The sequence below is a fragment of the Cetorhinus maximus genome, chromosome 1 (genome assembly GCF_964194155.1).
Source record: "Cetorhinus maximus chromosome 1, sCetMax3.hap1.1, whole genome shotgun sequence".
NCBI classification, from domain to species: domain Eukaryota; kingdom Metazoa; phylum Chordata; class Chondrichthyes; order Lamniformes; family Cetorhinidae; genus Cetorhinus; species Cetorhinus maximus.
Genome location: NC_135879.1, coordinates 57,278,064 through 57,293,411, shown reverse-complemented (window position 1 = coordinate 57,293,411; position 15,348 = coordinate 57,278,064). Strand labels below are relative to the sequence as shown.

Sequence of the window (15,348 nt, the reverse complement as noted above, 5' to 3'; positions counted from 1 at the left end):
GACGATGGAAGGGCGGTGGATGTTATCTACATGGATTTCAGTAAGGCCTTTGACAAGGTCCCTCATGGCAGACTGGTACAGAAGGTAGAGTCGCACGGGATCAGAGGTGAGCTGGCAAGATGGATACAGAATTGGCTTGGTCATAGAAGACAGAGGGTAGCAGTGGAAGGATGCTTTTCTGAATGGAGAGCTGTGACTAGTGGTGTTCCGCAGGGATCAGTGCTGGGACCTTTGCTGTTTGTAGTATACGTAAATGATTTGGAGGAAAATGTAACTGGACTAATTAGTAAGTTTGCAGACGACACTAAGGTTAGATGAGTTGCAGATAGTGAAGAGGATTGTCAAAGGATACAACGGGATATAGATCGGTTGGAGACTTGGGTGGAGAAATGGCAGGTGCAGTTTAATCCGGACAAATGCGAGGTAATGCATTTTGGAAGGTCTAATACAGGTAGGAATTATACATTAAATGGCAGAACCCTTAAGTGCATCGACGGGCAGAGGGGTCTGGGTGTACAGGTCCACAGGTCACTGAAAGCGGCAACGCAGGTGGATGAGGTAGTCAGGAAGGTATATGGCATGCTTGCCTTTGTCGGCAGGGGTATTGAGTATAAAAGCTGGGAAGTCATGCTGCAGCTGTATAGAACCTTGGTTAGGCCACACTTGGAATATTGCGTGCAATTCTGGTCGCCACATTACCAGAAGGATATGGAGGCGTTGGAGAGGGTGCAGAGGAGGTTTACCAGGATACTGCCTGGTCTGGAGGTTATTAGCTGTGAGGAGAGGTTGGAGAAACTCGGATTGTTCTCACTAGAGCGACGGAGATTGAGGGGCGACTTGATAGAAGTTTACAAAATTATGAGTGGCATGGACAGAGTAGATAGTCAGAAGCTTTTTCCCAGGGTGGAAGAGTCAATTACTAGGGGACATAGATTTAAGGTGAGAGGAGAAAACTATAGAGGAGATGTGCGGGGCAAGTTTTTTACGCAGAGGGTAGTGAGTGTCTGGAATTCGCTGCCAGAGGAGGTGGTGGAAGCAGGTACGATAGTGGTGTTTAAGAGGCAGCTTGACAAATACATGAATAGGATAGGAATAGAGGGATACGGACCCCGTAAGTGCAAAATGTTTTAGTTTGACGGGCAATATGATCGGCACAGGCTTGGAGGGCCGAAGGGCCTGTTCCTATGCTGTACTTTTCTTTGTTCTTATATGGGAGACCTCTTATTTTTAGAATGTGCCCCCTAGTGCTAGTCTCTCCCAGAAGGGGGAAACATCCTTTCAACGTCCACCATGCCAAGACGCCTCAGAATCTTATGTTTCAATAAGATCACCTCTCATTCTTCTAAATTCCAATGGATACAGGCCTAACCTGACCAACTTTTCCTCATAAGACAACCCCCTCATCTGAGGAATAAGTCAAGTGAACCTTCTCTGCACTGCTTCTAATGCAATTAAATCCTTTCTTAAGTAAGGAGACCAAAACTGTACACAGTACTCCAGATGTTGTCTCCAATGCTATGTACAACTATAACAAAACCCCCCTACTTTTGGGCACAGTCGTCCCAGATTTGCACTATGAGGTAGCAGACGGGAAAAGAGACATTTTACCCACCGGCCACAATGGCAGCTTTTCACGCTGTATTGTCCCAATCCCAGAGGCAATCCCTGGGAAATACACCATTCTGATGGCAGGTGGGCTCTGATTCGCCCGCCACACCATCACCTCGCAGCTTCATCACATCGGGCACCACATTTAAAGTACAGCCGTACATGCTCTTCTCAGTGCTTCCAGCTCAGGCCTGCAACAAAGAAGACATGGCTCCGAAAGGCAAGAAGACTGCAGCCCCCCAGTTTAGTGACGTGTCCTTCAAGCGCCTTTTGGACGCCATGGAGGCCTGCCGTGATGTCCTCTACCCCCGCTCTGACTGCAGGAGGAGTAGCAACATTACCATTCCAGCTTGGTAGGCAGTGGCAGTGGTGATCAGTGCCAATGCAGATAGAGGATGAATGATCTCATCCACGCTGCCAGGGTGAGGCAACCATCTCATCATTCTAAACTCACACACTCAAGCCCATTACACATGCACTGACATCTCACTGCCAGCTCAAGGGACATCACTACTCACACACACAGCCTCACATCTCCATCTGGCCTGATGATCTGTGCAGACATACTGCCTCATCCCTCACCATCTTGAGGCCACTTGCACAGATCAACATGTGCCCCCACAACCACCCTGGGATATCCCACTTTCCCAGTACAGCCCTCGCCCTGCAGCCTCTTCCCTTGCCTGAAGCCACTTCTCCCCCTTCCCCAAGTAAGCCCTAGCTCTACAGCCACTGAAAAGCCACCCCCGCCTTCTGGCTGGTCTGGTATGGAGAGACCTGCCTGTGAGCCCCTTTAAAAGTGCTGTGGTGCTGCCTGCAAAGCCTGGCACTGATGACTGCGAGTGCTGCCCGAAGCAAGCGGGACCGTAAAGAGCAAGACGTATCAACTATTTCACGAGCCACTTCTTTAGAGACCCTCGGATGAAATCCATTTGGACCCGGAGGTTTGTTAACCCACAGTTCCAACAATTTGCTGAGTATCACTTCCCTGGTGATTGTAATTTTCTTGAGTTTCTCCCTCCCTTCCAATTCCTGATTTACAGCTATTTCTAATGTTACTTGTATCCTCTATAGTGAAGACCGATGCAAAATACCTATTCAATTCATCTGCCATCTCTGTATTTTCCATTATGAATTCCCCAGGCTTACTTTCCATAGGACCAAAGCTCACTTTGTTAACTCCTTTCTTCTTTAATTATCTATAGAAACTCTTGCTGTCTTTATATTTCGAGCTAGATTTCTGACATACTGTAATTTTTCCCTCCTTACTAATCTTTTAGTCATTCTTTGTTGTTATTTATATTCTGTCCAATCTTCTGACCTGCCACCCTTCTTTGCACAATTATATGCTTTTTCTTTAGTGCATTATGCAGGTGCAGCAAGTAATTAGCAAAGCTAATAGAATGTTATTGTCACATACCCTTCGATGTTTAAGTTTGATACTATCTTTAACTTTTTTAGTTAACCACAGATGGTGGATCCTCCCCTTGGGGTTTTTTTTTCTTGTTGGACTATATCTATTCTGTGTATTCTGAAATATCTCCTTAAATGCCTGCCACTGGATCTCTATTCACCTATCCCTTAACCTAAATTGCCAGTTCACTTTCACTAGCTCTGCTTTCATGTCCTCTTAATTGCCCTTATTTAAGTTTAAAATACTAATGTTAGACCCAGTCTTCTCTCCCTCAAACCGAATGTAAAATTCAATCATATTATGATCACTACTACCTAGGGGTGCCTTCACTATGAGGTCATTAATTAATCTTAGCTCATTGCACAATGCCAGATCCAACATAGCCTGCTCCCTGGTTGGCTCCAGAACATGCTGATCTAAGAAATTATCCCTAAAACATTCTATGAATTTGCGCTACCTTTGCCCATCTGGTTGTTCCAGCCTATATGCTAATTAAAATGCCCGAAGCAAACATGAATAGGATGGGAATAGAGGGGTACGGACCCCGGAAGTGCAAAATGTTTTAGTTTTAGTTTGACAGGCAATATGATTCGGTGCAGGCTTGGAGGGCCGAAGGGCCTGTTCCTGTGCTGTATTTTTCTTTGTTCTTTGTTCAAGGTAGACAAACAAACCACGAAGTCCTCAAGCGATTATCACCTTTGAGAATGGAATATAAAGGGCTGAATTTTCCCTGCCTGCTGGCATCGGGTGTGTTTGGTGGCATGAGTGGATAAGATGGCAAGAAGGCCAAAAATTCGTTTCACAACGTCGTGAAGCCAGTTTGCAATTATCCGCTCTGCCCATCAATGGCGGGCCGCATTTCGTGCTGTCAGACACCAGGAACCTCATTGTAAGGCATCCACATATCACTACAACTCCAGCTCGCCGTAATCACCCCCATACCGACGTGTTTCACAACTGTACATAAGCGACATGCACGAGGCAAGTTGCACTTCGCTTGAGGACTTCGTGGTTTGTTTGTCTATCTTGAACAAAGAATAAAGAAAAGTACAGCACAGGAACTTGCCCTTCGGCCCTCCAAGCCTGCGCCGATCATATTGCCTGTCAAACTAAAACTAAAACATTTTGCACTTCCGGGGTCCGTATCCCTCTATTCCCATCCTATTCATGCTTGCTTCAGGCATTTTGATCAGCATATAGACTGGAACAACCAGATAGGCAAAGGTAGCATAGATGACAAATTCATAGAATGTTTTAGGGATAATTTCTTGGATCAGCATGTTCTTATAATGTTGCAAATACAAAATGTTTAATGGTAAAATGTAACAAAAGAGGTAAAATATTACATGTATCATGTAATAATTTAGTTGTTAAAATGTTCATGACACTCCCCCGTAAAAATCAAAAACATTTCCGTGGCAATGATGTTTTTTCCATTACACTGTTAAAGTACTGCAAACTACCACATTCTAATAATTTTTTTAGGGTGTACCTACACCACAGGCACTGCAGCGGTTCAAGAAGGCAGCTCAATACCACTTTCTCAGGGGCAACTAGGGATGGGCAATAAATGCTGGCCCAGCTAGCAAAGCCCGCGCCCCATGAATTAATAAAAAAAATGTTTATAATGTTGTAATTTGTGATACTTTGACAGTGTAATGGAAAAAAATCATTACCACAGAAATCTTTTTGATTTTTAGGGGGAGGTGTCATAAATGCTGAGCTTTACAAATTGGCTATGTTTTGAAATGTACCTTTATATCAAAATAAAACAGAGAATTCCAGATAAACACCTCTGCTCAGAGTGATCCGGTTGCCATGGGGAGAGAGAGGCAAACAGAACACACTGAATTGTCAAGTTCCACTTCTAACACCTTTTCACAGTATCTCACAGAAAAAGGACAGCTGCTGTTTGAGAGACAGGGACAAAGAAGCTATTGTTGTGCGTGCTCCCCCCACCCCGGGCTCGTCTTCCACTCCCCACCCCCATCAAATGCTGTTTCTGTCATCAGTGGGATTGAGGAGCCAGGGTGGAGGGGTACCGTGAGTGACAAAGGTGTGGGGGAGTGGAGAGGAGAGGGGGTACAGGAGGGGAATCAGGAGAGTCGGAGGGGAGTTTTAATTAAAACTTATACACAGCTACATTGCCACCATCAGTAAGAAATTCCAAAGAGTCTAGAAGCATTACCTGTCATTAAGCTGAGCACAGATCTCAAGGGGCGTGTTTTCAGCAAATGATGTCAAAGGGGGCGTGGCTTCACCAGCAGTGCCCCTTGCCACTAGTCCTCTGCACTGACTTTGCCGTTGCACCCCTGCTGCAGCCAGGAGAACAAGTTCCTCCTGAGCCTACCACCAAGGTAGGGTCGTACTTCTTCATGCAGTCAGCGGCAAGCGCCTCCACTAGCCACGGACTGCAAAATCCTGGATGTAGCTAATTGACTTTTTATGTATAAGCATTTTACTTTTCATTCTGAGTCATCAGTCAATAATTGAGAAGCCAACCCTTTTTATATAAAATCTTCTAAATTCTTTGCATCCAGTACTTTTATCTTTAACCATCCTAAAGATAGTAAATTCATCTTTATAGCTGTTTAAGTTATGGGTTATTTATTCATACAGCATAGATGCAGGTTTGTCTCCACGGTTTGCTGAATAGTGAAGGAGCAATTTTAACTCTGCCCACCTACTGGAAACCAACTTAACTGCAAGAAAATAATGATTGCCATTGATTTTCATAGTTGCTGGAAGTGTAAGATTATAACTGAGCGGCAAGGGCAGCAGGATCTATGATAAGTACCTTCTGACTATTTTCAGCTTGGCTAATAGTAGCATGATGCAAAGAGTCAAAGAAAATGTGGAGTGGCATAATTATTGCAGTAAGTCACTTACTCCATAACTTTTGCTTTCTTTTTCAACCATGGCTCAGCTGGTAGCATTCTCAGCTCTGAGTCACAAAGTTCTAGGTTCAAGTCCCACTCTAGGACTTGGGCACAAAGATCAAGGCTGGCCTTTCAGTGCAGAACTGAGGGAGTGCTGCACTGTCAAGGGTGCCGTCTTTCAGTTGAGACGTTAAACCAAGGTCCATATCTGCCCTCTCAGGTGGACGTAAAAGACCTCATAGCACGTTTTTGAAGAAAAGCAGGGTGTTACCCCCAGTGTGCTGGCCAATATTTATCCCTCAAGCTACATGATGAAAATGGGTTATCTAGTAATTATCACATTTCCGCTTGCTGTTTGCAGATTGTCTGCCAGGTTACCTACTTTTTGACAGTGACTACACTTCAAAAAGTATCTCATTGGCTGTAAAGCGCCTCAAGATGTCTGGCAGTCATGTAAAGCACTGTATAGCCTTTATTTTATGCCATTCAAAGGTTCCTAGGATATAGATGCTTCATTATATTGGTGCAAGTTCCCAGGAAAATCTGGACCAACAGTTAAGAACATAACCATGCTAAAAAGGTTTTCATAAGTTAGTTATCAAATGGATTATATTTTTAAGGATAATATAATGCCAAGTTGCTGAATGGCCCTTAACCTGACCATGAATGAAAAAAATAAATGCTAGTAATACCCAGTAATTTATCAAATAAGAATCACATAGCACTTGAATTGAATTCCGCTGTTCAAATAATTTGCTATATGAGTACTTATTCAGATTCTGTGGCATGAGGTATTTAATAGTATTTCGTAACTTTAAACTTAATTATGCACGTTTAGATTTTAAAATTTTTTGCTCACAAAGTTGCTGGAAGTGCAAGCTTATAACCGAATGACAAGGGCAACAGGGAATCTGGGACCTTGGTGAACATGGGAGTAAACATTATACCTCCTTACCCAATGAGATTTAAGGATCGAAAAGTAAACAGAGGAATGACAGAGAGGGAGGGTGAGTTGGAGTGGGTGAAACCAGGTACAGTAAAGAAAATAAGGAAAAGGAAAGAAGGATTGAATTAAGAGAGGGAGAAAACAAAGAAAGAGAACAGAAATGAAAAGTAAGAAAATTTGGCACTTGTAAAATACTGTTTCCTTATGCTGACCTGAAGGTGCCTTTAGCATTTTGTAAATGTGGATATTTATCATGCATACACAGTTTGCCCTTTCAGTTGGGCATATGACATTAGTGCCTATAGGATTTCATTGTTTTAATTAGTTGATTAAAATTAAATCTTGAGACGATCAATAATCATGCCAACTTTGATCAATTATTAGGGATTAATCAATTATAGGACCACAAAATGGACTTAATATGCCATTAAATAATCTTGGCAGGCTTCTGTCACGTGAGATGATGGTCATCTCTGTCTTAACAACAACTTAAAAAGTGCCTTGAACGTAAAATGTCCCAAGTAATTTCACAGGAGCATATTATAATAAAATATGACACCAAGCTACATAAGGAGATATTAGGTCTTAAAGGAGGAAAGCAAGGTAGAGAGACAGAGTGATGTAAGGAAGATGTTCCAGAGCTTAGGGCCTAGGCAATTAAAGGCACAGCCATCAACTGTGACGCAATTAAAATCAGAGATGCTCAAGGGGCCGGAATTAGAGAAGCACAGATATCTTGGAGGATTGTGGGGCTGGAGGAGATAATAGAGATAAAGAGGGGCGAAGCCATGGAGGGATTTGAAAACAAGGATGGGAGTCCTCAACGTCAACTCTGGACCCCACGAAGTCTCATGGCATCAGGTCAAATATGGGCAAGGAAACCTCCTGCTGATTATCATATACCACCCACCCTCAGCTGATGAATCACTGCTGCTCCATGTTGAACACCACTTGGAGGAAGCACTGCGGATGGCAAAGACACAGAATGTACTCTGGCTGTCCATCACCAAGAGTGGCTCGGTAGCAACTACGACTGACCGAGCTGGCCGAGTCCTAAAAGACATAGCTGCTAGACTGGGTCTGCGACAGGTGGTGAGGGAACCAACAAGAGGGAAAAACATACTTGACCTCATTCTCACCAACCTGCCTGCCGCAGATGCATCTGTCCATGACAGTATCGGTAGGAGTGACCACTGCACAGTCCTTGTGGAGATGAAGTCCCGCCTTCACATTGAGAATACCCTCCGTTGTGTTATGTGGCACTACCACCGTGCTAAATGGGATAGATTTCAAACAAATCTCGCAACTCAAGACTGGGCATCCATGAGGTGTTGTGGGCCATCAGCAGCAGCAGGATTGTACCTGAACACAACCTGTAACCTCATGGCCCAGCATATCCCCCACTCCCTACCATTACCATCAAGGCAGGGGATCAAAAGAATGCAGGAGGGCATGCCACGACCAACACCAGGCATACCTAAAAATGAGGTGTCAACCTGGTGAAGCTATAACACAGGACTGCTTGCGTGCCAAACAGCATAAGCAACAAGTGATAGACAGAGCTAAGTGATCCCACAACAGATCAGATCTAAGCTCTGCATTCCTGCCACATCCAGTCGTGAATGATGGTGGACAATTAAACAACTAGCTGGAGGAGGAGGCTCCACAAATACCCCCATCCTCAATGATGGAGGAGCCCAGCACATCAGTGCAAAAGATAAGGCTAAAGCAGTTGCTACAATCTTCAGCCAGCAGTGCCGAGTGGATGATCCATCACTGCCTCCTCTGGAGGTTCCTAGCATCACAGATGCCAGTCCTCAGCCAATTAGATTCACTCCACGTGATATCAAGGAACAGCTAAAGGCACTGAATATTGCAAAGGCTATGGGGCCTAACAATATTCTGACAATAGTACTGAAGACCTGTGCTCCAGAACTTGCCGCGCCCCTAGCCAAGCTGTTCCAGTACAGCTACAATACTGGCATCCACCCGGCTATGTGGGAAATTGCTCAGGTATGTCCAGTACACACAAAGCAGGACAAATCCAACCTGGCAAATTACCGCCTCATCAGTCTAGTCTCCATCACCAGTAAAGTAATGGAATGGGTCATCAACAGTGCTAGCAAGCGGCACTTGCTTAGCAATAACCTGCTCACTGACGCCCACTTTGGGTTTCGCCAGGGACTCTCAACTCCTGACCTCATTACAGCCTTGATTCAAACATGAACAAAAGAGCTGAACTCCTGAGGTGAGGTGAGGCCCTTGACATCAAGGCCGCATTTGATCGAGTGTGGCTTCAAGGAGCCCTAGCAAAACTGGAGTCAATGGGAATCAGGGGGCAAACTCTCCACTGGTTGAAGTCACACCAAGCACAAAGGAAGATGGTTGTGATTGTTGGAGGTCAGTCATCTCAGCTCCAGGACATCAACGCAGGAGTTCCTCAGGGTAGTGTCCTAGGCTCAAACATCTTCAGCTGCTTCATCAATGACTGTCCTTCCATCATAAGGTCAGAAGTGGGAATGTTTGCTGCTAATTGCACGATGTCCAGCACCATTTGCGACTCCTCAGATACTGATACACTCCATGTCCAAATGCAGCAAGACCTGGACAATATCCAAGCTTTGGTTGACATGTGGCAAGTAACATTCACACCACACAACTGTCAGGCAATGAACATCTCCAGCAAGAGAGAATCCAACCATTGCCCCTTGATGTTCAATGGCATTACCATCACTGAATCCCCCACTATCAACATCCTGGGGGTTACCATTGACCAGAAACTGAACTGGACTAGCCATATAAATACTGTAGCTTCAAGAGCAGGTCAGAGGCTAGGAATTCTCCAGCGAGTAACTCACCTCCCAACTCCCCAAAGCCTGATCACCATCTACAAGACACAAGTCAGGAGTGTGATGGAATACTCCCCACTTGCCTCCCACAACACTCGAAGCTTGACTCCGTCCAGGACATAGCCTGCTTGATTGACACCAAATCCACAAATATTCACTCCCTCCACCACCGACGCACAGTAGCAGTAGTGTGTACCATCCAAAAGATGCACTGCAGTGATTCACCAAGGCTTCTGAGACAGCACCTTCCAAACAGATCTGTAGAAGAGTCATACAGACTTGAAACGTTATCTCTGTCTCTCTCTCTCTCCACAGATGCTGTCAGACCTGCTGAGTTTTTCCAGCATTTATTGTTTTTGTTTCAGATTTCCAGCATCCGCAGTATTTTGCCTTTATTTCATAGGTAGAACTTGGGTTTTACAGTATAGCCAGTGTAGTCCAGAGCAAAAGCATCTTCTTGCAGTCAAGAGAAGTCTAAGAATTCGAAGCCAAGTTTGAGATAAGAGCTAGATCTAGATTTTTCCAGATCTTTTCCACAACTCATAGATCAAAAAAGAGCAGCAGATTATAGACAGAAGCTGAGTTTCATGGTTTATTCCAGTGTAGTCCAGCATAGAAATGTGGCCATGATGTCCAGTGAAGCCCACAAATTTGAAGCCAGATTTGAAAGAAAATCCACGTCCAGGTCTTTCCTAGAACTTTACCAGAGTGCTCAAGGTAAGGCCAGAGATGGGGTTTGAACTAACAGACAGAGGCCATTTAAAGTAACTATTAACTCGAAGTTTGGGCTAAAAATGCACCCACTGTTAGAATCAAAGGAACTTAAACAGTAGAAGAAATGATTTAGGGGTTGAAAGAACAATGGATGGCAGCAGATGGCCATGAATAGGTATGCATAGGGAGGAGCTCCCTAGGCAGCTGATTGCCCAGGAGCCATCTTAAAATAAAAAGTGGGAAATGTGTTTCTTATCAGCCCAGATAAGAAAGTGCACCCTCTGCAGTTGCAGCATCACCAAATGCAGCCTTTTTAAAATCTCCTAAATCAAAGATGCCATTTTCAAGAACTTAACAGCAAAGAAGTGCAAATCGGCTAGCAATTTATAGCAATTCGCAATTCACAGCTGTCTCTTCTATGCTGGTTGCAGGCTGATTTCCACATTAATAACATGCATCATTCCCATGCTGTTATTTTTTCAGCAAATTCTGGACCTATTTGCTATTGATAGATAAGCACTCATATTTCTTACAAGTACTCTGTTCTTCTACACTCAGTTTTGAAGTTGCATATTTTTAAGTTCATCTGAAAAGCTGAATTTGTAAGCATGATATCCTTTATCATATTCTTATCAGCAAAATAATGCTTTTGGTTCAGTAGAAGGAGAATTTACTGTTTGGCAGTATGACTTATGTCTGACAACACTGAACATTTGACATTTTTATGGAGTCTATTTTATCATTTTGTATGAAAATGTCACTGTGAAATCCAATTGCTCTGTCTGTCATGCAAAACTGTTAATAACAACGGAAGTCAAATGATGTAGTTGTGACTGTATTTTTGACAGAGAAAATTGCTTTCTTCTCTAGTATTTTGCGTAATAACTTTGTGTTATTATATGTATGAGTGAAAGTCACATTGCCCATTGTGAATTAGACTCATTCACCATTATATACATTGGCCCAACGAACCCTGATAACACCTTTGGTCTTGATGTGAACTCTAGAGGGGTGGGGTGTGTGGGAAATGTGAATTCATGTATTCTAACTCAATGCATGCATTAGGAGGGCAACAAAGCAATTGGTGGGATGATGCGTGTGTTTCCAGAGAGTGGGGGATGTGGGTGTGTCAGGAGCTGCAATGAAATGGAGGCGGGATGAATAAAACTATTGCAGACTTCAACTGATTCCGCTCCCCGAGATAAGTAACTTTCCTAGCACTCCAGGTGAGCCAGGAGATGCAGGAGTACTTGCCCAAGGCCCTTCTGGCTTCTCCAGCCCTGATCTGCAATATCCACCCATCCCCAACCTTGCTGATTGTACCCCCCACCTCAAGCCCAGCTAATTATATGCCTCCCCACCTCTATCGATCATAGGCCTCCTCTCATCCTACTCCACCCCACAGATGATCCCTTTCCCTCTCCATTCACTCTTTATTGGTTTTCTCTCCACTACCAACCTCTCGCAGCATCTGTATTTCTTTCTCTTGCTTTTCTCCATTTCCTGCCCCACAACATTGCTGAAGTAGAGAGTTTGTTAATTAGAGATGCTTATGTTTATATTGGGACCTTCATTGTCATATTGATAGTTGTCAGACTTGTGTAGGAACCCACCATTTCAAATTTTATTGGACTGTGCGCCACAAAATATTTCTCATAGTCACTTTTCCAACAAACTATGGACACTGGTGCTAGCAAAACAGTCTTCCAGATTGGCAAATGATTTAGGGTCAGTTGGCACCTTTAAATAGGAACTGGATAAGTACCTGTTGGATGGAGAGTTGAGAGTTGCAGAAATTTTACAGAATTTTTTTGATTTATTTTTAAGGGGGAATGTTATTTATTTTATTCATTTATTATTTATTTTATGTTAATTTCTTTCCCTTGAGGAGCAATTATCAATATACTTTCTCTTTCAGGGAATTGTTATCACACCGCTATTACTTCTGCTGTTTGTAAGTACATACTATTTTATATATGTATATTTGTGTGTTTCTGAAGTGTATGTCAAACTGTAAAGCTCCAGAAGCTAATTTTAAATTTTCCTTTTTTCTTAGCGAATAATACTCGAATTTAAGTACAATATAATTTCAGTTCATGCAAGTGCTTAACTTTGAAAAAAAACTTGTATAATGTTTCTTGTTGTTTTTATATCTCAGCTTCCTTAAAGCCCATAGTTTACATGGCATTATTCAATTCATGATACTTTGATAAAAGTAATTGAAAATGTCATAAAATGTATAACATGCCTTTATTTAATTTTATGATAAACACAGCTTCTAAACTGCAAAATGTTAGACAATATGCAGTGTTGGTCACATACTACGTCTCGGATATCTGGATGTTTCTTAACAGTCATTGACTTATGTAACTTCCTGGGCTTCAACTCCACTTCCCTGCCTGTTTCCCATATCCCTTGATTCCCTAAGAGACTAAAAATCTGTCTATCCCAGCCTTAGATGTATTCAATGATGGAGCATCGACAAACTCCTAGAGCAGAGAATTCCAAAGACTCACAGCCCTTTGAGTGAAGTAATTTCCCCCCATCTCAGCCCTAAATGATTGGCCCCTTATCCTGAGACCGTGCCCCTGCGGTTCAGATTCACATTGGTTGATGGTGACTGACAGTTAACTTCCAAATATCATCTGAAATTTAAATCAGGCAGCTTGGCTCTGATTGGTCAAGGCATTACCCTGCGGAATGAACCAGCGAATAGCTGTTACTTATTTTGTTTAGGTGAAACAGGCACCATGTATGTACAAGTTCATTCTGTCTGAAAGGAACAGGGCCCTGTGTATTAATATATGTAGCTTCCAGTACACGCAAATGTGCCACACTGTGAGTCCAACTGACAATCTTAAATAAATTGTCAGCATAATTCTTAGCACACTGAGGATTATTTAGCAAATGTTGTCTAATCGTGGAATCACTAATAATGTTGGATACTGTGTTTTGAGTTTTGCAAGTATGGGCTGGCAACCAGTGTCCACTTGCCAACCAATCAGCACTCTCTTCTCATACAGTATAAATTGTTGCTCCCTTTACATTTGGTATTATTGCGAATCATCCTGAAGAGTGCAAGACGAAAAGCTTCGACAAAAAAAGTCTTTTTTTCAGCAATACTCAAGCTCTGTACTACCAAATGACAATTTATTTCCACTTTCATATCATCATCCAGTTTTGACCCTGCCTCAGCTCATCTGCTGCTGAAACCTTCATTTGTGCTTTTGTTACCTCTGCACTTGACTATTCCAGTGCACTCCTGGCTAGCCTCCCACATTCTCCCCCCTATAAACTTGGTGCCATCCAAATCTCTCCTGCCCATGCCCATGTCCATGACATCAACTTTTATTTATATAGCATCTTTAACATAATAAAATGTCCCAACGTGCTTAATTGGAGCATTATAAAACAAATTATGACACCAAGCACATAAGGAGATATTAGATCAGTTGACAACAAATATACATCAACACGATAGAGAGGGATGGCTTAAGTTGAGGAAACCAGGATGTGGAAGTGGTTTGGGCAAAGATGAGGAATGATAAAGGTAAGAAGTTGCTTGTGGGAGTGCTGAAGAGGTCAGCTAAGATTTGGCAATTATCATGCGATATTTTAATCTACATATAGGCTTTTAGGCAGGATAGGAAGTTAGGAAAAGGTGGCGGGGTGGCTTTGTTAAGTAAAGACAACACTAACACAGTGGAGAGAGGGATGGCCTAAGCACAGGAAACCAAGATATAGAAGTAGTTTGGGTAGAGATGTGGAGTGCTAAAGGCAAGAAGTTGCTTGTGGGAGTGGTGTACAGGCCCCCTAACAGTAACCACATGGTAGGACGGGGTAGCAAAGAAGAAATAGTTGCCTTATGAGGAAAGGTTAGACAGACTGGGCTTGTTTCTACTGGAGTTTAGAAGAGTGAGGGGTGACTTGATTAAAGTATATAAGATCCTGAACAGTCTTAACAACGTCGACATGGACAGGATGATTCCTCTTGGGTAAGTCCAGAGCTAGGGGGCACTGTTTTAAAATTAGGGGTTGCCCTTTTAGGACTGAGATGAGGAGAATTCTTTTTCTTTGAGGGTTGAGAGATTTTGGAACTCTCCCTCAGAAGGCAGCGGAGGGAGAGGCGGAGGTGGATAGATTCTTGTTAGGCAAGGGGATCAAAGGTTATCGGGGATAGATGGGAATGTAGAATTTGAAACACAAGCAGCTCAGCCATGATCTTATTGAATGGCGGAGCAGGCTCGAGGGGCCAACTGGCCTACTCCTGCTCCTATTTCTTATGCTCTTAATTAGAGTACGAAAGAAAGCTAGCTTGAAATATAAAGACAGATAGTAAGAGTTTCTATAGATATTTAAAATTGAATAGAGTTAACAAAATGAGCATTTCTCCCAAAGAAAGTATGGGGAATTAACATTGGAAAATAATAAGTTGGTAGATGAATTGAATAGGTATTTTACATCAGTCTTCACTACGGAGGATGCAAGTAACATCCCAGAAATAGATGTAAATCTGGAATTGAAAGGGAGGGAGGAACTCAAGAAAATTACAATCACCAGGGAAGTGGTGATTGAGCAAATTGTTGGAGCTGCGGGTTAACAAGTCCCCGGGTCCTGATGGATTTTATCCAAGGGTCTTAAAAGAAGTGGCTAGTGAGATAGTTGATGCATTGGCTTTGATTTTCCAAAATTCACTAGATTCGGGGAAGGTTCCATTAGATTGGAAAATAGCTAACATAACTCCTTTATTTAAAAAGGGAGGGAGACAGAAAGCAGGAAATTATAGGCCAGTTAGCTTAACAGCTGTCATAGAGAAAATGTTAGAAGCTATTATTAAAGATGTTATAACAAGGCACTTAAATACATTCAAGATAATCAGGCAGAGTCAACATGGCTTTGTGAAAAGAAAATCATGTTTAACCAATCTATTGGAGTTCA

At 42.9% G+C, this 15,348-nt stretch overlaps 1 protein-coding gene across 4 annotated transcripts in view; it reads left to right on the top strand.

Annotated features, from left to right (window-relative positions):
• Positions 1 to 15,348, top strand: part of slc10a7 (solute carrier family 10 member 7) — a 338,969-nt gene that overhangs the window by 200,171 nt on the left and 123,450 nt on the right. For all 4 annotated transcript variants that reach the window (XR_013576473.1, XR_013576471.1, XR_013576474.1 and 1 more), the window contains one exon: positions 12,329 to 12,364. Coding sequence is in view for 1 of the 4 variants with exons in the window: in XM_078541098.1 (XP_078397224.1) it covers positions 12,329 to 12,364 (36 nt within the window). In the remaining 3 variants the exon portion in view is untranslated. The remainder of the gene's footprint in view (positions 1 to 12,328; positions 12,365 to 15,348) is intronic.